Source organism: Dendrobates tinctorius, unplaced genomic scaffold (genome assembly GCF_039654945.1).
Source record: "Dendrobates tinctorius isolate UK_male_01 unplaced genomic scaffold, ASM3965494v1 ptg000030l, whole genome shotgun sequence".
In the NCBI taxonomy this organism is placed as follows: Eukaryota; Metazoa; Chordata; class Amphibia; order Anura; family Dendrobatidae; genus Dendrobates; species Dendrobates tinctorius.
The window spans coordinates 26,842,189-26,868,808 of NW_027361698.1; the positions used below are offsets into that span (position 1 = coordinate 26,842,189).

At 45.2% G+C, this 26,620-nt stretch overlaps 1 protein-coding gene across 1 annotated transcript; it reads right to left on the reverse strand.

Annotated features, from left to right (window-relative positions):
- Positions 1–3,254: 3,254 nt before the first annotated feature.
- Positions 3,255–15,382, reverse strand: RPL34 (ribosomal protein L34). Its single transcript, XM_073571981.1, has 5 exons — positions 15,230–15,382; positions 13,816–13,890; positions 13,634–13,733; positions 12,572–12,675; positions 3,255–3,382 (listed from the first exon to the last, which is right to left on the reverse strand). Exons 2-5 carry the CDS (start codon positions 13,878–13,880, stop codon positions 3,298–3,300), a joined length of 354 nt encoding a protein of 117 aa, XP_073428082.1. The 5' UTR covers positions 13,881–13,890; positions 15,230–15,382; the 3' UTR covers positions 3,255–3,297.
- Between the last annotated feature and the right edge of the window lie 11,238 nt (positions 15,383–26,620).

Sequence of the window (26,620 nt, forward strand, 5' to 3'; positions counted from 1 at the left end):
TTGGTGCAGTTACGTTCTTTTGATCACCCGTGATTGTATTTTAATTCAATATCGCAGCGACCACAAAAACATAATTCTGGCATTTTGAATTTTTTTCTCGCTATGCCGTTTACCGATCGGGTTGATGCTTTTTTTTTAGTGATAGCTCGGACGATTCTGAATGCGGCAATACTTAATATGTGTATGTGTGATTTTTTTTTTTTATTTTGATTGGGTGAAAGGGGGGTGATTTGAACTTTTAGGGTTTTTTTTTTATTTTTAAACTTTTTTTTTTTTTTTTTAACTTTTGGCATGCTTCAATAGCCTCCATAGGAGGCTTGAAGCATGCACAACTCGATTGGCTCTGCTACATATGGGTGATGAGCAGATGTAGCATTTACTGCTGTGCTTTGAAAAAAAATGTGCTTGGTGCCCTTGTTTGAAAAAACATGTGTACAAACTTATTATGGTCATGTACACTTCCAGTTAACGCAGAGGCGCCATGGCCACGTTGCAGAAGAGCTCAAGTTTGTGCTGTTTTTATAGTGATATCTAAATTGACTGTTATTCTGATTAAATCATTAGCTTTTTCTGCTGGGATTTCAGAACACCAGAATAATAGCTCTTATCACAGCCATAATGTATGGGTATGGATGCAGCTTAAAGAGTTTGTCCAATATTAGGACAACCCATTCTTAACTAAAATGTCTGGTTCAGATAAAATAATAAAGCCTACACTCATATTAAAACCACAGGCTGGAAAAAACACTCATGTTAGATTACATGAGGAAAATGGTGCTACATATAAAGACCCATATGGAGTAGAGCCAGGTGCAATGTGTACCCGACGCGTGTCGCCACCTGCAGTGGACCCCTGACGAAGCCACTGCGGGTGGTGACACGCCTGTGGTTTTAATATCTGCATATTTGAACGGCTATCCTTGGGGTAACTATCTATTATGATCTTGTCTCTGAACCCATATGCACTTTATCCATAGGTATCTTTGTGGCCTCAGTGACTCATTTCTTAATTTGGTCACTACTTATATCTTTTATATTGTGTTTGGCTCTTGCAATAACTTGTCATCTCAATTATTTTTGCCTTGCAGGGTTCAGATAAGATATATTATATGGTTTTTGTATCCTTGGTAGGGCATTTTATATTGTTAACCATTATTTGGTATGCTGTTTCTATGATCATTTGGCTGACACTTGCATAATCTCTTTTGGAGTATTGCTATAGGTTGCAGGCTGTATTATGAGCCTAGGGTTGTTATATTTATGTCACATGGATGACTTTTAAATGTTTGTGTTGGTTTATTCATGTCCAATAAAATTTGCTTCTAAACGCTATTTCTTGGCTTGTGGTGATCCCCCTTCTATGGCCTATCTTCTTCTTTGTGTTTGTTATAGTCTTTACATATAGGCCTGGGTTGGATCCTGCTTTTTGTATTCAACCGTGGCGCCCCCGGTTTCTAGGCACCGTTCCCAGTGGTGTCGGCACTCGTGGTATCAGGACTCTCATGCGGTGGAATGACACGTAATGCCCAGCGCCCAATCAGCACTGGTGTCACAGTCTCCCACCTTCAGACAAACTGAACACGAAGGGGAAACCTGGTATGAGCTGCAGCCCTGTTCAGTTCATACGAAGGCAGACAGTGACACTAATGCCCATTGGGCGCCAGGGTTACCTGTCAACACCACATCACAGCCCGGAAAAGAGCGAGTGCAGACACCGCATAACGACACCGGGACGGGAGGGTATAGGCTTTATTTTATCGGGGTAAACATTAGTTTAAGAAGGGGTTGACCTAGCAATGGACAACTGCTTTAAAGACATTACAGTATAGCTTAAAAAATTGCAAAAGTCAGGACATTGCACAGGGCCTAGTAAACAGAAGAGGTCACTGTGATGCCGTGGATAAGGCTCTGAAAAAAATAAAAGGAAGCACACTGTAGCGCCAAAACATGCAAATATGAATTGCATTACTGCATTAGAAGTATGAAAAAGTTTAGCGCATAAAATGGCCAATTTTATGTGTACCTGGAAGCCACGGTAAGGCATTTCTCGTTTTCCAGGACCCTATCCTCACTTAGGCTGAAGTCTTCACCTGAATGGGAACCTATGCAAATCCTCTGTTTAGACTGAAGTCTATATCACTGTGGAGGGGTAGTGGCCCTGCTTTAATTAAAAACGCCTGCGGCTAACAGGTGGAGTGCTCAGACAGAAGGTTAATGAATACAGAGTCACCAACTCAAATACATTCAAACAAATAAAAGCCATTTTATGTGCTAAACTTTCTCAATTTTTTCATACTTCTAATGCAGTAATGCAATTCATTTTTCATGTTTGCATGTTTTGTCGCTACAGTGTGCTTCGTTTTTTGTTTGAATGCATACGAGTTGGTGACTCTAGGTTAAGCACCTGTTCACACTCATGCTTATGCTTGGATGTGATGGTCAGGTTTTGAAATGTGGATAAGGCTCTGGACTGACAGCATTGGACCAGAGTCCTGAGAGTCTTTTTGCTTAACTCTACAAGATTATGTTGCTGAATGATACCTTCACGCTTTTAGGGTACAGAGGAATGTACACAACGGTCAGCAATCCCTTCTCTTCATATGAAACAAAGCTTTGCCATGTTTTCGGTCATTATTCTGGACCAGGGCTCAATAATCCACAGTCAGATGGTATAGCGTGACCCTTAATAATACACTGGCTTCTTACCTTTATAACGGAATAGTAGTCCAATACAACCCCAGAGTGACCACCATTCTTCAAACTTAATAGCCATTTCTGAAAAAAGAATCCCATTTGTCCAAAACCACGTTTTTCTTTGCTATGCCATTATCAGTCTCCAATTCAATCAGGTCACTTTCTTACTATTTATTTTTATTAAAATATAACACATCTTCTAAACATATCTAAAGTAACTTTATAAACCAATACAAAGGCAGCAATCTTCTGTAAAGATCCTTATAGTAGGCCTGTGTGCATGCTCATCTCTTACCTGTATGCCAAAAATCAGTGCACAGTTGTGTGCATGCTTCCTTCAGGGGCTGCCATTTTACATAAATTGTGTATGTAAAATTACACCACAAACCTTATTGAAATAAGTTATAAGCAAGGGGTGCTGTAAAATTAGCTGAAAAATGTGTGTGTGGTCCCCACTAACAGCAGCATTCATCTATACTGGACTGTAAGCCGGACCACCCCAATATGCTGCACGGGGCTGTAACTAGAAGAGGCAGAAGAAAGCACTGACACGAACAAGCTACAAGAGAAACATTTATTTTGATGTGATCAATAAACGGGATGTTACTTTGCCTTCTGGCTCTGTGCTTGAGCCTTCAGTACTTTGACAACAATCTTCTGCTCCTCAATGAGGAAAGCCCGCTTAATTCTGCAAAGAAAGAAGAAAAAGCTTTTATAGCCATAGCGTATGATATACAGCTTAATATGATCGACATACACACGAACCAAAAAACATCCGGGCGCATAAGAGGGGAAGATTTACCAAGACTAGTAAACTGTGGGTCAAATTCCTCAATATGTTGCAAGAAATGTTTCCCCAATTTATCTTAAAATTTAACCCAACATAATAAGGCCTTGTCTTGTTCACACGCAGGGCCTTGTCTTGTTCACACGCAGCATTTTCTTCTGCAGTCAAAATGCTGCATACAAAACACCAGTTTTTCAGCGGTTTTGCTGTGTACAACGTTTTCTTTCCAAGGTATTTAGGTGTGGATTACGTGTGTTTTGTCTACAGTAAATGTTTAATAGTTAGTATTAATCACCAAAAATGCATCAAAAGCGCCACAAAACCGTTGGTGATTTTTTTTTTTTACCCCAGTTACTGTGGGTGAAAAAAAATTAACATGCTGTGGATTAAAGAATGCTGCAGTTCACATATGTAGTCAGGGGGAAGTGTAAAATGCAACTATTAATTTGCATAAAAACTGCAGCAAAAAATGCTATATGTGAATGTAGTTGAATAGATATGGAGTTAGGCTAACAAATAAAGTTGCACTCTGCAGCGCTAGGAACTAGATGACATTAGAATTGCATTACTGCTCTAAATAGAAAAAAAAGCAAAGATACTTAGAGCATAATTTGGCCAATTCACGCATGCCCAGCAGCCATAAGACAATACTCATTGCTGGGTACTTATCCTAATGTGATTCCTCTGTTGAGCGGTAAACTACATTTATATGGGAAGGTAGGATCCTGCTGTGATTAAAACCGCCAGTAGCAGAAGACTGGAGTGCTCAGTCAGAAAGTTTATGTATACTAATATCAAAAGACTGACCGTCACTTCCTAAAAAGAATACTGGTCTGAACAGGTCCTTACTAAGAGTAGCCATCACCATACGTAACTAACAAACAGCCCACGGCAGCTTTATTTACAGCAGGATCCTACCTACCCATATAAATGCAGGCCATCAGCCCATGAGAGGAGTCATATTAGGTTAGTTTCCCAGCATAAGAAGGTTGCCTTGCAGTGGCGGCTTGGCATACATGGATTGGCCAAATTATGTGCCAAGTATCTTGGATTAAACAAATAGTACTTCAAGATAGGTACTCTGCTTCAAGATAAGTGACATGAATGATTGTATTCTTACATCAAGTATGAAGGATTCATTATAATCCTATACGTACCATAGGTTTAATCCTGTTTATAGAATTGAAACCTGCCTATAATGATGGTCCCATCAGAGTATGTGAGGGATTTATTAAAACTCCTTATGTGTTACATTTGTAACCTTGCCTTCCTGCATATTTGTTATCTGCGTGTGAATGCCAACTGAAGAAAGAGTCACACATGCTTTATTAAGTTTATTACTCACTGGTTGTGTTCATCTCTATGGATAAACTAAATAGGATCACATACCAGAGAGTTATCACATATCTATTCCCTGCATGTGAGTGTCCACTAAAGTCACATGTGCATTATTTAGTTTACTACTTTCTTACTGTATCTATCTTTATGGACAATATTGCTGTATGTGACCTTAATTGATGTTACTATCTGTCCTAGTACAATACAGCGTTGGATGGATCCCAGTAAATATATTCTTTGTCTATGTGGAACAATCTGTGTGACTATTAGGCTATGTGCACACGTCTGCAGAAAATTTCTGCATAAAAACAGGACTCCTTCCCAGAAAACGCACGTTTTTGCCGCGATTTTTTCCGCACGTCCCCAGACACACAGAAAATAGCCAGAAATGCGGAATTTACAGCGAAATTAAGGAGAATGCTGCGTTTACCGCGAAGCTTTTTTCGCGGTAAAAAACGCATCAATATGCACAAAAAGTGCAAAATGCATTAAAATGAATGGAAAGCTTCTTTTAAGCGTTTTTTGAGCGGATTTTTTGGTAAATCCGTGGGAAAAACGCGAAAAAAAACGCTGTGTGTGAAAACAGCCTTAAAGGGATTAATCTAATAACATACCTAGGAAGTGAGCACACATTGATTCACATGTATTACATAACAGGCACTCACAGTTATTCCTACAAGAGAGTAAAGTGTCAGGTTTCAGAAATTTTGTACTGCACTTAAGCACTTGGCTTGTTGAGGGATCCCTTTCAGGGTCAGTTAGGGCGAGCCTACGTGGAGACATAGTGGGGCCACTACATCTCCCCCCCCGATAGGGAAACGGAGAATCATGCTCTCTCCGCTAGACCTATTTTTCATCAGAAATACCTGAAGTCAAGATATGTGACTATCTGACCCGGATCTGATCCACTCAGATATGTCTATATAGACTGGAGCTTTTTTTTTTTTTTTAAAGTTAATTAATAAAATCTAAATTTTAAAAATCCAATTGTTTTCTTTTGGTTCTATACCCATCAGACCTTATTTATCTTTTTGCTTTTTCTCCTGGTATGTGAACCTACATCATGATGCTCTCATATGGAGTGAAAAAAAAAAAAAACAAACAAAAAAAAAAAAAAAACTTTGGAGAGAGATTCCTCTAGAACACTACCGATCGATTCTTGCTGAAGTGATTTTATTAGTGAAAGTGAAATTGAGAGAAGTAGAATATGTTATAATAGCAAGTAGAGTTGAGCGACTTTTGGTTTTTTAGGGTCGCGTTTCGTTTCGTGAAACCCGACTTTTCCAAAAGTCGGGTCGAGCAAGATCGTCCGATTATAGGGAAAAGTCGGGGTCGTCCCGAAATACGAAACCCAATGTAAGTCAATGGGGAATAAAAGTCGGCAGTGAGAGGAGGACAGGAAACACACCAACAGTGCCCATTTGAATGCCAAAAGCATCAATTCTTCTTACTTAAGCTTGTCAACCTTAATTAACTTCATAATACAAGTTACGCACTGAAAAATGGGGGTTATTTGGCTACAGACTGTGTGTGTGGGGGGGGGGGAGGGCTGGCTCCAGGTTTTCATGTGCCCTGGGCGAAAGAGCGCCCCATTAACACATACCACAACTCATCATGCTCCGATACGGCAGAGAAATAGCGATATAGTACAATGAAAAATACCTCACTTTTTACATCTCATGACGAGGCCCATCTATTTCTCCATACAGAATCATTGGTCCCATATAATGTTTGAAACAGTATATGATGAGCTCCACATAATGCTACAGTATATGTTGGTCCCCATGGATGAAGCTCTGTCTTATGGGCCCAAATAATGCTCCAAACATAATGGGCCCCATTTCTAATGCTCTAGTGTATAATGGGCCCTGTAAATGCTGCTCCAGTGTCTGATGTCCACCTTTGGAATGTTCCAGTGTATGGTGGGCCCCATCTATCATTCTCAGACGGTGTTAGGCCCAGTATGGATTGCACGTGATTGCACAAAGGTTAGAAAGGGTACCGTATCCCCAGATAACATGTATGGATAGCGTACACATTCAAAATATATGTCTCAGGAGGCAGGCTCAGACGGTGTCAGGCACAGTATGGATTTGACGGCCCAGATTACACAGCGGAGGAGCAGGGAGAGGTAAAGATTGCAAATGCTGGGGCCCTGCCCAAGCAAGGGGGGCCCACTCGTGGGCGTCGGTACTGGCACTGGGCCCCTCATAGTACAGCGGTGTGTCTGACGGCGGGTGTGCACCACCACCGTCAGACACTTGATTGCACTATGAGGGACCCTGTGCCAGTGCCCGCGCCCAAGAGTCGGCCTACCCACCTGTCCAGGGCAACGGCACTCGCACGGTGTCGTGCGCTAGGTGGTGACCCCGGCCATGGGGGGGGGAGGCAGCACAGTTAGGGAGTTTTAGAAAGTGGCATATGTTGATGTTGGACATTCAGCTGATGCAAAAGGCGAAATAGGTGAAGTCCCAGGAAGAGGTGGACCAAAGCAAGCCATTTTTCTGTCACCCTATGTGTCATCAGGGGAAGGTGGGACAAAATCCTTGGAAACCCATGCGTGGTTCATTTTAATGAAGGTTAGATCATCCACATTTTGGGTTTACAGACGGGTCCTTTTTTCTGTCAGGATTGATCCAGCTGCACTGAAGACTCTTTCCGATAGCACACTTGCAGCTGGGCAAGCGAGCTCCTGCAAGGCATATTGTGCCAATTCAGGCCAGGTGTCCAGTTTAGCGGCCCAATAGTCAAAGGGGAATGACCTGTGTGGGAGAACATCGATATGGGAGGAAAAGTAGTTTGTAACCATAGTTGACAACTGCTGTCTCCTGTCACTTTCCATCGATGCAGTATTACCAGTTGTGTGAGCGGTATTTGAAAAATCAGTCCACAACATTGTCATGAAACCCCTGTCTCCAACGCCACTTCTGCCGTGTGCACCACGAACACCTCTGCCAAGCTGCCCCCGGCCCGTACGGCTCGTGTGAGAACAATCACCGCTGCTGTGTGCTGGGAATGCCTCAAGCAACCGATTTACCAGAGTTGCTTGTTTATTAGCCAATATTAGGTCAAGGTTCTCCTGTGGCATGATGTTTTGTAATTTGCCTTTATAGCGTGGATCCAGGATGCTGGCCAACCAGTAGTCGTCATCGTTCATCATTTTGGCAATGCGGGGGTCCCTTTTTAGGATCCGCAAGGCATAATCTGACATGTGGGCCAATGTTCCCGGTGTCAATGATGCACTGCGAGTGCTGGGTGGAGGAGCACTTTCTGGCAAATCCACATCCCTCCAGTCACGCACAAACCCTGTACCAGACCTTGCCACGCCAACATTTTCACTTGCCCCACGAGATGCATCCTCCTCCCCTAAGTAATCATCCCCATCATCATCCTCCTCTTCTTCCTCCACCTCGTCCAGGAGAGGTCCCTGAGCAGACAATGGCTGAATGTCATCAAGGATTCCCTCCTCCTCTTCCTCCTCATCAACATTGGCTGCAGACGCCTGCTCCTTAAGGTGCGTCAAAGTTTGCATGAGCAGACGCATAAGTGGGATGCTCATGCTTAGGATGGCGTCGTCTGCGCTTACCAGCCGTGTGCATTCCTCAAAACACTGAAGGACTTTACAGAGGTCTTTCAGCTTCGACCACTGCACACCTGTCAACTCCATGTCTGCTCTCAAAGTGCCTGGCCGTGTATCCTCCCACAAATGCATTATGGCCTGCCTCTGCTCGCACAGCCGCTCCACCATGTGCAGGGTGGAGTTCCACCTTGTTGCAATGTCGATAATGAGGCGGTGGTTGGGAAGGTGGAGCAATCGCTGCAGCTTCTGCATACGAACGGAGTGTACAGGCGACCGGCAGATGTGCGCGTACAGTCTTCGCACCTTCTGGAGCAGGGCTGTTAACTCCGGATAATTTTTGAGGAAGCACTGCACCACCAGGTTCAAGGTGTGAGCCAAGCAAGGTATGTGGCTGAGTTTTGAAAGGGCTATGGCTGCCACAAAATTACGGCCGTTATCACTAACTACCTTGCCTGCCTCAAGATGTACACTGCCCAGCCATGACTCAGTTTGTCGCTTCAAGTACTCTTTCCACTAGCTGCTCGATAGGGGGACACATCGTGTGCAACAGTGGCAGCTGCAGATGGAGTGCTCGTACGACTGCGCTCTGTGGACGAGCTTTCGCTTCTGGAGGAGGAGGAGGAGGGTCGAACGCCTACAGCCAACTGTTTCCTATACCGTGGGCTAGGCAGCACTGTCCCACCAACGCTGTCCCCTGTGGACCCTGCATCCACCACATTAACCCAGTGCGCAGTGATGGACACGTAACGGCCCTGGCCATGCCGACTGGACCATGCATCAGTTGTGAGGTGCACCTTTCCGCTCACTGACTGCTTGAGTGCATGGATAATGCGGTCTTTCACATGATGGTGGAGGGCTGGGATGGCTTTGCGAGAGAAGAAGTGGCGACTGGGTAGGTCATAGCGTGGTACTGCATAGGCCATGAGTTCGCGGAAAGCTGTGCTTTCCACCAACCGAAAGGGCATCATCTCAAACGAGATTAGTTTGGCAATGTGGGCGTTCAAACCCAGTGTACGCGGATGAGAGACTGAGTACTTTCTTGACCTACTCATAGTGTCTGGGAGGGTGAGCTGGACTTGAGAGCTGCATATGGTGGAAGTAGCGGTGGACAGGGGGGACTGAGAGAGGGTTGATGATGGTGATGGAGTTGGTGTTCTTACTGATGGCCTAGAATCAGTCTTTCGTTGATATAACAGTGGGATTCCCTGACTGCTGTGGCCTTGCAACGACACCTCAACATTTGCTGCTGTGCTAACCGGTGGGCATACAGTGGGGGAAACAATGTAGCGTTGCTGACTACCTTCGTTGTGATCAGTTGCACATGTGGCACTTGAGGTTTGGTGTTGTGTCCACGCTTGCAAGTGCATGCTGGTTAAATGTCTAAGCATGCAACTGGTATTCAAATTTTTCAGATTTTTCCCTCGGCTAAAGGTCTTTGCGCACTTCTTACAGATAACCTTGGCCTGATCATGAGGATTTTGTTCAAAAAACTGCCACACTGCACTCTTCCTACTTTGGCAGACATTTTGCGGCCTAGCACGCTGTGATCTTTTGACCCTCTGGACAAGCTGTCCAGCAACTCTTTTGATGTTTGGAACCTGTCTTTGGAGTGCTCCGGGCCTGCCAGATAACAGCTGTTGCGATGTCGATGTCTGCTGTGGATGCTCCTCATCTGAGCTATTGGAAGCAGCACCCTCTTCCTCCAATAGATGCCAATCTGGGTCAACAACTGGGTCATCCATCACCTCCTCTTCTATGTCATGTGCACCTTCCTCTGTGTCACCGTGTATGGTGGTATAGTGTGCGGGAAGGGGCACCTGAGTCTCATCAGGGTCAGAATCTGGCTCTGTACACTGCGAGGACAATGTAGTGCTCTGAGTGAATGTACCAGCAGAATCATCCAACAGCGGCTGTGCATCAGTGCACTCCATGTCAGATTCATCTTGGCCTGGGTAATTCACCATTTCACTTGATAATCCAGGCATGGTATGTGAAAACAGCTCCATGGAGTAATCAGTAGTATGGCCTGCGTCATCCTTCAATCTTGGTTGGGGTGAAGGACACAAGGAAAGGTGTGGTTCATGAACATGAGCCTCCAATGACGACTCAGTGCTTTTACTTTTTACAACTGAAGAAGAGGAGGCGATAGAGCTGGAGGCTGAGTCAGCAATGTAAGACAAAACTTTTTCCTGATGCTCTGCCTTTAAAAGCGGTTTGCCAACTCCTAGAAAACTAAGCGTTCGAGGCCTTATGTAGCCAGACGATGACGCAGGCTCAACACCTCCTGCATTCGGTCCTATTTTGCTCTTGCCACTACCATCAGATCCACCACCAACACCATCATTACCAGCTGCCAACCCCCGCCCAATTCCACGGCCTCTTCCACCAGCCTTCCTCATTTTTGGTAGAAATGTAGACAAAATCCAACAAACTATATAGTAATGTAAAACAAGGTACAAGGTGTCTGGTGATTGGCTGAAAAAGAGCGCAAAACAAACTTTTGAAACGCGACTTTGGCGCGTAAGTCGCCGACCTCGTGGCCGACCTCATCCTAGGGTCGGGTTTCGTTTCATGAAACCAGACTTTGCCAAAAGTCGGCGACTTTTGAAATTTTTCGACCCGTTTCGCTCAACTCTAATAGCAAGTGGTCCAACAGATCAGCTACAATCCATGCTCAACACCAGGCAGAATGCAGGTGTACTTGTAATAAATGTGTGTTACCCACAACTTTTAAACACAGTCTTTCAGTAATCCTATACACCCAGAAAACTTTGTTCTTCCAGGGCTGTGGATTCGGTAAGCCAAACATCTGATTCTAAGGGTACCTTTACACCTAGTGACTCACCAGCGATCCCGACCAGCGATATGACGCGGTCAGGATCGCTGGTGAATCGCTGGGTGGTCGCTAGTGAGCTGCCACTCAGGCAGATCTCACCAGCGACATCGCAGGGGACGGGGATCGCTACTTACCTGTCAGACGCGGCGATCCTGCGTCCACGCGTTGCTGGTCGTCACAGCAGGAAGCTGACGACGAGGAATGATCCAGCAGCTTCTCGCGTGATCAGCGATAACCAGCGGGGGAGCCGGTTGGAGGTAAGTATCACATGCAGCGATATCGCTAGCAATATCGCTGTAACGTCACAAAATCGGTGACTTTACAGCGATATTGCTAGCGATATCGCAGTGTGTAACGGGGGCTTAACTCCTCAATTTCCATGACACCAACCCCACGACTCGCTCATACCAGGGGGCTGTGGAGTCAGAAAGCCAAAACTCTGACTCCTCAATTTCCATGACAGACTCCACAGCCCTGGTTCTTCCTATTACAAATGCCCCAAATAATTCGATATCAATGTACAGCAGATTTTCCAGCTAGGTGACCACCTATCACTAACCCACCAAATGTAACAGGTGCACAAAGCAGTAACTAACCCAATACATGTGGATGGAGTTTTCAAAATACTAATCATCATCTAGTGTTACATTACATGTATGTTTCACATCCATTTTTTTTTTTTTTCTTTCTTTTTCCTAAGCATTTTGAAAGCTGAAAAAAGGGTAACAAAGCAACAAGACATATGCAGAGCTACAACAAAAAATAACTTAAAGGGAACCTGTCAGCACTATTGGCTGATATAAGATACGACCACTGCCATTCAGGGCTCATCTACAGCACTAGATGGCAGAGCAAATTCATGCATTGCGCAGGCGCTGGGCCTCTCTGACCTTTCCCGATGCCTGCGCACTACAGTACTTTACTCTGCCCTCAACAACAACAGTACGCCTGCGCAGGAGCGCGATGCCGGGGAGCGATGAAGCAAGCAGGAGGGCGGCATCACAAGAAGATGGGAGGAGCCGGACCCGCGACACCCATAGGACCGCCCCCTGGGTGAGTATAAGAAAAATAAGTTTTCTTTCAGGTTGGATCGGGGGCAGATATACAGGATTATATAATGCTGTAGGATAAGCCCTGAAAGACAGTGGCAGGATCTTATATTGGCCAAAACTGCTGACAGGTTCACTTTAAATAAAGGATGGTGCAAAATCTTTGGTCATGAATACTGAGGATATAATTCTGTGCCATCATTTTTGAGGATGGAGATTGCTGAAGTGCTTCTTAAAGTGCTCTTCACAAAGAGCAGCCTTACTGACAATATTACAAACAACCTTACCTGTCACGGACGCATTTTGCACACATAGAACCACCATATGCTCTGCTGACGTGTTTCTTGGTCTTTGACAGCCTCATGAGCACTTTGGGTCTAACTGCTCGGATCTGAAGAAAAGTAAAACACATCAACAAATTATTGCAATCTTACAATTAAATAAACATGGCCAGCAAATCCAAGAGCCTGCTCGAGTGGTCAGTAGCAGCTAGTGTGAGGGGCACTCAACCATTGCAGGTACTCTGTACATAAATGCACCATGTGTAATAATCGGCCCACGTGCTTGTTAGAATGTGATTCTATGACACATCAGGCGATGCAGATTAACAGCACTAGTGCACGGCTTCATTCATAGCATGTTCTAGCCACAGTAGAGGCAGGTTCCCTCACATAAACTAGTGCAAATCAGGAATTGACAGACAAGCATTTTGTAAATAAAAACCGTTACTGAGACATTAAGTGAATTTGTGATGGAAAAAAATGAGTTAAATCGTCCCATAGACATTGGCCAGTTAGAGAAGGTGGTGGGGCAATCTGCAACTTTTACTATTGCAAACCAAGTCCCAGATTCCTGCATTTGGCTACACAGGAAAAGAGCATAAGCCATAATAACAGAAATAAATGGATGCATATGTATTGGTGAGTGTGCATGCTCTCCAATTCAGGCGCTATCAATCACTCTCAGTCCCCTACTCTCAATGGGTATTGCGTCTTAGTTACCCTCTGTGTACCTTGGATACCTGCATGCTCGCGCTGGGAGCTGGTATCCAAGGTACTCAGCGGGTAACTAAGTGACGCGCGTGCTTAGTTACCCACTATTTACCCTGGTTCCAGCGTCCTCGTTGGTCCTGATCGCTGGCGAGTCTGCCTGTTTGACAGCTCACCAGTGATCATGTAGCGAGGCACCAGTGATCCTGACCAGGTCGTATTGTTGTCGGGATCGCTGGTGCATCGTTTAGTGTGACGGGACCCTTACTTTCATGACCACTACTGAATTGAGTCAGCTCTCCGCCATTAACACATTTTACCCACAGTAACATTGTTTATTAAATATATGTGAACACTTACACCCCGAAGTCTTCCAGGGCAGATGCCACATGCCGATTTGGGGGCTTTACCAACTTTCTTGGTGTACAGATAAACAATTCTGTTTCCTGGTGTTCGAGACCTAGGAGCAAGACAATCCATAAATCCTCATACACATGATATAGAAATGACTCTGATTAGCGGGTATTACGTAAAATACTTACAGCCGGGTCTTGTTGGAGGCTGTGTTGTAGGACAGCCTACGACGGTATGTCAGGCGTTGAACCATTCTTTAAGATCTACAAGGGAAAAGGGACAGGTCAAGCACTGCTGAAATATTTTCCTTCTCCATAGTGGTGACTGACCCAGAGTAATCATTTTATCGGAGACACACTTTATAGTGGTTACAGAGATTTTCCAAAACATGGTTCTTTAGTGGCAGGTGCTGAATCATGCCAAACCCCAATAGCGTGTAAATTACACACCTTTGTGCCGGTTCAAGCAATTTTCAGGTAACCACTCATGTGACTGCCACACTGAAAATTAATATAATGGGGTGACCTATTGCCATTTTAAAGGTGTGACCCCTTTTAAACATTAATTGCCCACAGTGATAAAAAAAACTGGGTTCACCCTCCCTGGGTCAAGCCCAGTCTCTCAGTTTCCTCTCGTCTGCAGTACTCAGGTCACAAGTGAAGAACAGCAACCATTGTACTCAGATGATGTAGAACCGATGAGCCCAGTGAGCGTTGATTGGTTGCAGCACTGCTAATGTGGCGTCACCACCGCTTCCCATCACTGTCCTTGGCAGCTTGTGCCATCTACATCAGCTAGGCGCAGTGACTGGTTAAGCATTGATGACATTATGTCACTGCTACAGGAACAGTAGTGGAGACCATGCTGGACCCCGAAGAGGAAAAGCTCAGTTATTAGAAGCACCACAGGGCCCAACCGGGGAGCGCGCCGCACCACAGGGCCCAACCGGGGAGCGCGCCGCACCACAGGGCCCAACCGGGGAGCGCGTCGCACCACAGGGCCCAACCGGGGAGCGCGCCGCACCACAGGGCCCAACCGGGGAGCGCGCCGCACCACAGGGCCCAACCGGGGAGCGCGCCGCACCACAGGGCCCAACCGGGGAGCGCGCCGCACCACAGGGCCCAACCGGGGAGCGCGCCGCACCACAGGGCATGTCACATGGGAGTAACTAGTGCAATAATGCCAATAAATAAAGGGCCAGACACGCAGGAATAGCCAGGGCACACAACACCACAGTGTCCGGCGTACGGGCTCACAGCAGCACAGGGCAAGCAGCACCCAGGCACAACCAGTATGCACAGCAACACAGGGTCACAACCAGAGCCTGGCACATGGGTGTATAGAGCACACAGCGCTACATCCAGGTGTTACAGAGCGCCAGGGCCCAGGAAACACATGGACTATGGAGGACGGATCCACGGTAGAGCCCTCACCACCGCTACTGCTCGGAGCTGCACTGCACCAACATCATTAATACAACTATGCCCAAGGACCAACATGTCCGCCCTCCACCTCAGCGCTCTCAGCCGACATATCATCTACAGCCCAGAGCAGGATTGAGGAGGATTCAGCTCGGCGGCGAACACAGCACAGCGGCCATACCTGGTGCCGCCGTCACCGGAAGAGAAAGGAAGGAGGGCAGGAAGGAGCCGAGTGCAGGAGTCACTGCCGGCCACGCCCACTCTCTGCAGCCACCGTACTGAGGCCGGAAGCGGCTACGGAGGCGCAGAGGGGACGCGTGTGTAGTAAGAGGCATGGTACACGGCGCCTGATTGGTCGGTGACGTCAGGGCGCTGTGTACAGAGCCGCTCAGTGCTGGCGGCAGTGACATGGCGGGTACTGCGGGCCTTATACACCTTAGGAAGCAGAGTGTTTCAGGAGGGGCCGCACTCTCATAGTACGGGGTGTGCAGTGGGTACACGTGCCTGTGTGTACGGTGCTATAGGTGGGAAGCTTCCAGTTACCTCTTGTCAGGTGAGACTGGCCTCTGATCTGCGGCTGGGTGGTAGAGAGCAGATTGCTAGACATGTTTGTGGGAAACTTTCAGTATAAGGTGTATTTTATCCTTTCAACTCCCTTTTTGCATGTATGAGTCCGGTGGGCGGTCCTACGCTATGAATGATAGTCTTCCCTAGGCGCATAGCTGTGAATTGTGTAAAAGAACCGCCCACTGGACTGTTATGTGAAGCACCAGGGATTTCTATTGATAAAATGCAAGTTTTACTGACTTTTCCAACAAGCCTATATATCCTGCTGCTCAGCTTCTCCTCCTCTATACCGAGCTGTCCGCAGATCAGACTGCATGTACAATGTGACAGGTTCCCTTTAATACTTGGGAACAACCGAATCCGTTGCCTCGTGTCGTGATGATACACATGGGGGCATCTAGACTCCCTTACATCCCAAACACAGCAGCGTTGTCAAACTCATGGCCCCCGGACCGAATCTGGACAGCTGCGTCATGCTCCGTGGCCCACGAGGTCCCCTCTCCAATCTGTCTTGAATGCTGCAGCCAGGATCATTTTCCTCACCAGTCGTTACACCGATGCCTCTACCTTGTGCCAGTCATTACACTGGCTACCCATCCACTCCAGAATTCAGTATAAACTTATTACCCTCACCCACAAAGCCCTCCATGGCTCAGCACCACCCTTCATCTCCTCCCTTGTTTCAGTATACCACCCTACCCGCGCGTTAGCATCCTCAATAATCAGAACCTCCCACTCCCGTCTCCAAGACTTTACACGTGCCGCGCCAATTCTTTGGAATGCACTTCCCAGGTCAATACGATTAGTCCCCAATCCCCACAATTTTAAGCGTGCCCTGAAAACGCATTTATTCAGACTGGCCTATCGCCTCAACACATTAACCTAATCTATCCCTGTGTGGCACAGCTATAAGTTTTACCATAACCAGATTTCCCGCATCATGTTCCCACATGCTTTATGCATCCATTAGCCCTCTGTGTCTGTACTGTTACACACTTAACATTATGGCTGGTCCATACAATCAGGGCAACTGTTACCACCCACCTTTCGTGTCTACCTTTTTCCTCATAGATTGCGAGCAGGGCCCTCATTCCTCTTGGTATCTGTTATAATCTATGTGATTATTGTTATGCTGTAATGTCTATTGTCTGTACAAATCCCCTCTGAAATGTAAAGTGCTGCGGAATATGTCAGCGCTATAGAAATAAAATGTATTATTATTATAGGACACGGGACTGGCTCCCCACTTCCCACCGTCTACAAAGAACCAGTCAGAGCAGATCTGAAGGCTGCACCGTAGCTCAAATTCTAAGCTGGCACTCGCCCACTCTACTAAGTGCTGGCTGCCTTCTGTGTGGGCACAGGCACTGCTCTGCAGAGGGGGGCAGAGCTGGCACAGGGAGCAGGTGCCATCTTAGAATCTGACATCATGCAGAAAGTGGTAAGAAGATGGGGCACCGACAACAACAAGTGGGTACCATCTTTGTGCATAAATCCATGCAGTGATGGCAGGCAGCCTGCACAACCAGAGACTGCAGTGATAGAAGTGATGAAAACACAAATAATAGAGCAAAATTGTCCCAAGTACAAATATGTTGAAGTTTATTCAAAAAATATTTCTTAACACGCAAAAGAAAAAATAGATCAAATTTCGACAAAGTGGATAGTTTAGTACACAAGAGTAAAGCAAATGATTCATCAATATTTTAGTGGATGGGAAGACCAGAATATAGCAATGTATTACATAAAGTGCCAGTGCCTATGCAGATATTGCTCCCATAAGTGTATAAAACTCCATAAATATAGCACACACCAACTGTCTCCTATACACATCAATAACAGTGCAGGAAAAGTAATTAGTCTTAACAGACATGAATGAGATCAATATTGGAGAAGTCAGTGGGGTAATTATGTTTATACCGCTTTAAGGGAACAGAATCACCAGAAATAACACTAGAATCTGCTCTCACCCATAGTCTCTACTTTGGACCAAATGCAGCCAGCCTCAACGCACGTTTCGTGTGGGCTTCCTCGGGGGGGGCTGTTGACAGTCTGCACAATCGGTGAATGCAGTGATATCAGTCAGCCTGTATAAATGGTGAACGGAGCGATTGCAGTCAGCCTGTATAAATGGTGAATGCAGTAATAGCAGTCAGTCTGTATAAATGGTGAACGCAGTGATAGCAGTCTGCCTGTATAAATGGTGAATGCGGTGATAGCAGTCAGTCTGTATAAATGGTGAACGGAGTGATTGCAGTCAGCCTGTATAAATGGTGAACGCAGTGATAGCAGTCAGCCTGTATAAATGGTGAACGCAGTGATAGCAGTCAGCCTGTATAAATGGTGAACGCAGTGATAGCAGTCAGCCTGTATAAATAGTGAATGCAGTGATAGCAGTCAGTCTGTATAAATGGTGAACGGAGCGATTGCAGTCAGCCTGTATAAATGGTGAACGCAGTGATAGCAGTCAGCCTGTATAAATGGTGATCGCAGTGATAGCAGTCAGCCTGTATAAATGGTGAACGCAGTGATAGCAGTCAGCCTGTATAAATGGTGAATGCAGTGATAGCAGTCAGTCTGTATAAATGGTGAATGCAGTGATAGCAGTCAGCCTGTATAAATGGTGAATGCAGTGATAGCTGTCAGCCTGTATAAATGGTGAATGCAGTGATAGCAGTCAGCCTGTATAAATGGTGAATGCAGTGATAGCAGTCAGTCTGTATAAATGGTGAATGCAGTGATAGCAGTCAGCCTGTATAAATGGTGAATGCAGTGATAGCAGTCAGTCTGTATAAATGGTGAACGCAGTGATAGCAGTCAGTCTGTATAAATGGTGAACGCAGTGATAGCAGTCAGCCTGTATAAATGGTGAACGCAGTGATAGCAGTCAGCCTGTATAAATGGTGAACGCAGTGATAGCAGTCAGTCTTTATAAATGGTGAACGCAGTGATAGCAGTCAGCCTGTATAAATGGTGAACGCAGTGATAGCAGTCAGTCTGTATAAATGGTGAACGCAGTGATAGCAGTCAGCCTGTATAAATGGTGAACGCAGTGATAGCAGTCAGCCAGTATAAATGGTGAACGCAGTGATAGCAGTCAGCCTGTATAAATGGTGAACGCAGTGATAGCAGTCAGTCTGTATAAATGGTGAACGCAGTGATAGCAGTCAGTCTGTATAAATGGTGAACGCAGTGATAGCAGTCAGTCTGTATAAATGGTGAACGCAGTGATAGCAGTCAGCCTGTATAAATGGTGAATGCAGTGATAGCAGTCAGCCTGTATAAATGGTGAACGGAGCGATTGCAGTCAGCCTGTATAAATGGTGAATGCAGTGATAGCAGTCAGTCTGTATAAATGGTGAACGCAGTGATAGCAGTCAGCCTGTATAAATGGTGAATGCAGTGATAGCAGTCAGCCTGTATAAATGGTGAACGGAGCGATTGCAGACAGCCTGTATAAATGGTGAACGCAGTGATAGCAGTCAGCCTGTATAAATGGTGATCGCAGTGATAGCAGTCAGTCTGTATAAATGGTGAACGCAGTGATAGCAGTCAGCCTGTATAAATGGTGAATGCAGTGATAGCAGTCAGTCTGTATAAATGGTGAACGGAGCGATTGCAGTCAGCCTGTATAAATGGTGAACGCAGTGATAGCAGTCAGCCTGTATAAATGGTGATCGCAGTGATAGCAGTCAGCCTGTATAAATGGTGAACGCAGTGATAGCAGTCAGCCTGTATAAATGGTGAATGCAGTGATAGCAGTCAGTCTGTATAAATGGTGAATGCAGTGATAGCAGTCAGCCTGTATAAATGGTGAATGCAGTGATAGCTGTCAGCCTGTATAAATGGTGAATGCAGTGATAGCAGTCAGGCTGTATAAATGGTGAATGCAGTGATAGCAGTCAGGCTGTATAAATGGTGAATGCAGTGATAGCAGTCAGCCTGTATAAATGGTGAATGCAGTGATAGCAGTCAGTCTGTATAAATGGTGAACGCAGTGATAGCAGTCAGCCTGTATAAATGGTGAACGCAGTGATAGCAGTCAGCCTGTATAAATGGTGAACGCAGTGATAGCAGTCAGTCTGTATAAATGGTGAACGCAGTGATAGCAGTCAGCCTGTATAAATGGTGAACGCAGTGATAGCAGTCAGTCTGTATAAATGGTGAACGCAGTGATAGCAGTCAGCCTGTATAAATGGTGAACGCAGTGATAGCAGTCAGCCAGTATAAATGGTGAACGCAGTGATAGCAGTCAGCCTGTATAAATGGTGAACGCAGTGATAGCAGTCAGTCTGTATAAATGGTGAACACAGTGATAGATGTCAGCCTGTATAAATGGTGAACGCAGTGATAGCAGTCAGTCTGTATAAATGGTGAATGCAGTGATAGCAGTCAGTCTGTATAAATGGTGAACGCAGTGATAGCAGTCAGCCTGTATAAATGGTGAATGCAGTGATAGCAGTCAGCCTGTATAAATGGTGAACGGAGCGATTGCAGTTAGCCTGTATAAATGGTGAATGCAGTGATAGCAGTCAGTCTGTATAAATGGTGAACGCAGTGATAGCAGTCAGCCTGTATAAATGGTGAATGCAGTGATAGCAGTCAGCCTGTATAAATGGTGAACGGAGCGATTGCAGACAGCCTGTATAAATGGTGAACGCAGTGATAGCAGTCAGCCTGTATAAAAGGTGATCGCAGTGATAGCAGTCAGCCTGTATAAATGGTGAACGCAGTGATAGCAGTCAGTCTGTATAAATGGTGAATGCAGTGATAGCAGTCAGTCTGTATAAATGGTGAACGCAGTGATAGCAGTCAGCCTGTATAAATGGTGAACGCAGTGATAGCAGTCAGCCTGTATAAATGGTGAACGCAGTGATAGCAGTCAGTCTGTATAAATGGTGAACGCAGTGATAGCAGTCAGCCTGTATAAATGGTGAACGCAGTGATAGCAGTCAGTCTGTATAAATGGTGAACGCAGTGATAGCAGTCAGCCTGTATAAATGGTGAACGCAGTGATAGCAGTCAGCCAGTATAAATGGTGAACGCAGTGATAGCAGTCAGCCTGTATAAATGGTGAACGCAGTGATAGCAGTCAGTCTGTATAAATGGTGAACGCAGTGATAGATGTCAGCCTGTATAAATGGTGAACGCAGTGATAGCAGTCAGTCTGTATAAATGGTGAATGCAGTGATAGCAGTCAGTCTGTATAAATGGTGAACGCAGTGATAGCAGTCAGCCTGTATAAATGGTGAATGCAGTGATAGCAGTCAGCCTGTATAAATGGTGAACGGAGCGATTGCAGTTAGCCTGTATAAATGGTGAATGCAGTGATAGCAGTCAGTCTGTATAAATGGTGAACGCAGTGATAGCAGTCAGCCTGTATAAATGGTGAATGCAGTGATAGCAGTCAGCCTGTATAAATGGTGAACGGAGCGATTGCAGACAGCCTGTATAAATGGTGAACGCAGTGATAGCAGTCAGCCTGTATAAATGGTGATCGCAGTGATAGCAGTCAGCCTGTATAAATGGTGAACGCAGTGATAGCAGTCAGCCTGTATAAATGGTGAACGCAGTGATAGCAGTCAGTCTGTATAAATGGTGAACGCAGTGATAGCAGTCAGCCTGTATAAATGGTGAACGCAGTGATAGTAGTCAGTCTGTATAAATGGTGAACGCAGTGATAGCAGTCAGTCTGTATAAATGGTGAATGCAGTGATAGCAGTCAGTCTGTATAAATGGTGAACGCAGTGATAGCAGTCAGCCTGTATAAATGGTGAACGCAGTGATAGCAGTCAGCCTGTATAAATGGTGAACGCAGTGATAGCAGTCAGTCTGTATAAATGGTGAACGCAGTGATAGCAGTCAGCCTGTATAAATGGTGAACGCAGTGATAGCAGTCAGTCTGTATAAATGGTGAACGCAGTGATAGCAGTCAGCCTGTATAAATGGTGAACGCAGTGATAGCAGTCAGCCAGTATAAATGGTGAACGCAGTGATAGCAGTCAGCCTGTATAAATGGTGAACGCAGTGATAGCAGTCAGTCTGTATAAATGGTGAACGCAGTGATAGATGTCAGCCTGTATAAATGGTGAACGCAGTGATAGCAGTCAGTCTGTATAAATGGTGAACGCAGTGATAGCAGTCAGCCTGTATAAATGGTGAATGCAGTGATAGCAGTCAGCCTGTATAAATGGTGAACGGAGCGATTGCAGTCAGCCTGTATAAATGGTGAATGCAGTGATAGCAGTCAGTCTGTATAAATGGTGAACGCAGTGATAGCAGTCAGCCTGTATAAATGGTGAATGCAGTGATAGCAGTCAGCCTGTATAAATGGTGAACGGAGTGATTGCAGACAGCCTGTATAAATGGTGAACGCAGTGATAGCAGTCAGCCTGTATAAATGGTGATCGCAGTGATAGCAGTCAGCCTGTGTAAATGGTGAACGCAGTGATAGCAGTCAGCCTGTATAAATGGTGAACGCAGTGATAGCAGTCAGTCTGTATAAATGGTGAACGCAGTGATAGCAGTCAGCCTGTATAAATGGTGAACGCAGTGATAGCAGTCAGTCTGTATAAATGGTGAACGCAGTGATAGCAGTCAGCCTGTATAAATGGTGAACGCAGTGATAGCAGTCAGCCAGTATAAATGGTGAACGCAGTGATAGCAGTCAGCCTGTATAAATGGTGAACGCAGTGATAGCAGTCAGCCTGTATAAATGGTGAACGCAGTGATAGCAGTCAGTCTGTATAAATGGTGAATGCAGTGATAGCAGTCAGTCTGTATAAATGGTGAACGCAGTGATAGCAGTCAGCCTGTATAAATGGTGAATGCAGTGATAGCAGTCAGCCTGTATAAATGGTGAACGGAGCGATTGCAGTCAGCCTGTATAAATGGTGAATGCAGTGATAGCAGTCAGTCTGTATAAATGGTGAACGCAGTGATAGCAGTCAGCCTGTATAAATGGTGAATGCAGTGATAGCAGTCAGCCTGTATAAATGGTGAACGGAGCGATTGCAGACAGCCTGTATAAATGGTGAACGCAGTGATAGCAGTCAGCCTGTATAAATGGTGATCGCAGTGATAGCAGTCAGCCTGTATAAATGGTGAACGCAGTGATAGCAGTCAGCCTGTATAAATGGTGAACGCAGTGATAGCAGTCAGTCTGTATAAATGCTGAATGCAATGATAGCAGTCAGTCTGTATAAATGGTGAACGCAGTGATAGCAGTCAGTCTGTATAAATGGTGAACGCAGTGATAGCAGTCAGCCAGTATAAATGGTGAATGCAGTGATAGCAGTCAGTCTGTATAAATGGTGAATGCAGTGATAGCAGTCAGTCTGTATAAATGGTGATCGCAGTGATAGCAGTCAGCCTGTATAAATGGTGAACGCAGTGATAGCAGTCAGCCTGTATAAATGGTGAACGCAGTGATAGCAGTCAGTCTGTATAAATGCTGAATGCAATGATAGCAGTCAGTCTGTATAAATGGTGAACGCAGTGATAGCAGTCAGCCTGTATAAATGGTGAACGCAGTGATAGCAGTCAGCCAGTATAAATGGTGAACGCAGTGATAGCAGTCAGCCTGTATAAATGGTGAACGCAGTGATAGCAGTCAGCCTGTATAAATGGTGAACGCAGTGATAGCAGTCAGTCTGTATAAATGGTGAATGCAGTGATAGCAGTCAGTCTGTATAAATGGTGAACGCAGTGATAGCAGTCAGCCTGTATAAATGGTGAATGCAGTGATAGCAGTCAGCCTGTATAAATGGTGAACGGAGCGATTGCAGTCAGCCTGTATAAATGGTGAATGCAGTGATAGCAGTCAGTCTGTATAAATGGTGAACGCAGTGATAGCAGTCAGCCTGTATAAATGGTGAATGCAGTGATAGCAGTCAGCCTGTATAAATGGTGAACGGAGCGATTGCAGACAGCCTGTATAAATGGTGAACGCAGTGATAGCAGTCAGCCTGTATAAATGGTGATCGCAGTGATAGCAGTCAGCCTGTATAAATGGTGAACGCAGTGATAGCAGTCAGCCTGTATAAATGGTGAACGCAGTGATAGCAGTCAGTCTGTATAAATGCTGAATGCAATGATAGCAGTCAGTCTGTATAAATGGTGAACGCAGTGATAGCAGTCAGTCTGTATAAATGGTGAACGCAGTGATAGCAGTCAGCCAGTATAAATGGTGAATGCAGTGATAGCAGTCAGTCTGTATAAATGGTGAATGCAGTGATAGCAGTCAGTCTGTATAAATGGTGATCGCAGTGATAGCAGTCAGCCTGTATAAATGGTGAACGCAGTGATAGCAGTCAGCCTGTATAAATGGTGAACGCAGTGATAGCAGTCAGTCTGTATAAATGCTGAATGCAATGATAGCAGTCAGTCTGTATAAATGGTGAACGCAGTGATAGCAGTCAGCCTGTATAAATGGTGAACGCAGTGATAGCAGTCAGCCAGTATAAATGGTGAATGCAGTGATAGCAGTCAGCCTGTATAAATGGTGAACGCAGTGATAGCAGTCAGTCTGTATAAATGGTGAACGCAGTGATAGCAGTCAGCCTGTATAAATGGTGAATGCAGTGATAGCAGTCAGCCTGTATAAATGGTGAATGCAGTGATAGCAGTCAGTCTGTATAAATGGTGAATGCAGTGATAGCAGTCAGTCTGTATAAATGGTGAAAGCAGTGATAGCAGTCAGTCTGTATAAATGGTGAATGCAGTGATAGAAGTCAGTCTGTATAAATGGTGAATGCAGTGATAGCAGTCAGCCTGTATAAATGGTGAATGCAGTGATAGCAGTCAGCCTGTATAAATGGTGAATGCAGTGATAGCAGTCAGTCTGTATAAATGGTGAAAGCAGTGATAGCAGTCAGTCTGTATAAATGGTGAAAGCAGTGATAGCAGTCAGTCTGTATAAATGGTGAACGCAGTGATAGCAGTCAGCCTGTATAAATGGTGAACGCAGTGATAGCAGTCAGTCTGTATAAATGGTGAACGCAGTGATAGCAGTCAGACTGTATAAATGGTGAACGCAGTGATAGCAGTCAGCCTGTATAAATGGTGAATGCAGTGATAGCAGTCAGCCTGTATAAATGGTGAATGCAGTGATAGCAGTCAGTCTGTATAAATGGTGAAAGCAGTGATAGCAGTCAGCCTGTATAAATGGTGAATGCAGTGATATCAGTCAGCCTGTATAAATGGTGAACGCGGTGATAGCAGTCAGCCTGTATAAATGGTGAACGCGGTGATAGCAGTCGGCCTGTATAAATGGTGAACGCGGTGATAGCAGTCAGCCTGTATAAATGGTGAATGCAGTGATAGCAGTCAGTCTATAAATGGTGAATGCAGTGATAGCAGTCAGTCTGTATAAATGGTGAACGCAGTGATAGCAGTCAGCCTGTATAAATGGTGAACGCAGTGATAGCAGTCAGTCTGTATAAATGGTGAACGCAGTGATGTCAGCCTGTATAAATGGTGAACGCAGTGATAGCAGTCAGTCTGTATAAATGGTGAACGCAGTGATAGCAGTCAGTCTGTATAAATGGTGAACGCAGTGATAGCAGTCAGCCTGTATAAATGGTGAATGCAGTGATAGCAGTCAGCCTGTATAAATGGTGAACGGAGCGATTGCAGTCAGCCTGTATAAATGGTGAATGCAGTGATAGCAGTCAGTCTGTATAAATGGTGAACGCAGTGATAGCAGTCAGCCTGTATAAATGGTGAATGCAGTGATAGCAGTCAGCCTGTATAAATGGTGAACGGAGCGATTGCAGACAGCCTGTATAAATGGTGAACGCAGTGATAGCAGTCAGCCTGTATAAATGGTGATCGCAGTGATAGCAGTCAGCCTGTATAAATGGTGAACGCAGTGATAGCAGTCAGCCTGTATAAATGGTGAATGCAGTGATAGCAGTCAGTCTGTATAAATGCTGAATGCAATGATAGCAGTCAGTCTGTATAAATGGTGAACGCAGTGATAGCAGTCAGCCTGTATAAATGGTGAACACAGTGATAGCAGTCAGTCTGTATAAATGGTGAAAGCAGTGATAGCAGTCAGCCTGTATAAAGGGTGAACGCAGTGATAGCAGTCAGCCTGTATAAATGGTGAACGGAGCGATTGCAGTCAGCCTGTATAAATGGTGAACGCAGTGATAGCAGTCAGCCTGTATAAATGGTGAACGCAGTGATAGCAGTCAGCCTGTATAAATGGTGAATGCAGTGATAGCAGTCAGTCTGTATAAATAGTGAACGCAGTGATAGCAGTCAGCCTGTATAAATGGTGGTCGCAGTGATAGCAGTCAGCCTGTATAAATGGTGAACGCAGTGATAGCAGTCAGTCTGTATAAATGGTGAATGCAGTGATAGCAGTCAGTCTGTATAAATGGTGAACGCAGTGATAGCAGTCAGCCTGTATAAATGGTGAACACAGTGATAGCAGTCAGCCTGTATAAATGGTGAACGCAGCGATAGCAGTCAGCCTGTATAAATGGTGACTGCAGTGATAGCAGTCAGCCTGTATAAATGGTGAACACAGTGATAGCAGTCAGCCTGTATAAATGGAGAATGCAGTGATAGCAGTCAGCCTGTATAAATGGTGAAAGCAGTGATAGCAGTCAGCCTGTATAAATGGTGAATGCAGTGATAGCAGTCAGCCAGTATAAATGTTGAACGCAGTGATAGCAGTCAGCCTGTATAAATGGTGAATCTCGATTGGATTCAGGTCTGGACTTTGACTTGGCCATTCTAACACCTGGATACGTTTATTTGTGAACCATTCCATTGTAGATTTTTGTGTTTGGGATCATTGTTTTGTTGGAAGACAAATCTCCTTTCCACTCTCAGGTCTTTTTCAGACTCCAACAGGTTTTCTTCAAGAATGGTCCTGTATTTGGCTTCATCCATCTTCCCATCAATTTTAACCATCTTCCCTGTCCCTGTTGAAGAAAAGCAGCCCCAAACCATGATGCTGCCACCACCATGTTTGACAGTGGGGATGGTGTGT

Bases quoted from the DNA above. Each gene is read 5' to 3' on its own strand.
- RPL34 (XM_073571981.1), bottom strand. From the start codon at position 13,880: ATGGTTCAACGCCTGACATACCGTCGTAGGCTGTCCTACAACACAGCC. The intron at 13,734-13,815 runs GTAAGTATTTTA...TCTTGCTCCTAG, and splicing joins GCCTCCAACAAGACCCGGCT to GTCTCGAACACCAGGAAACA. The intron at 12,676-13,633 runs GTAAGTGTTCAC...ACTTTTCTTCAG, and splicing joins GCCCTGGAAGACTTCGGGGT to ATCCGAGCAGTTAGACCCAA.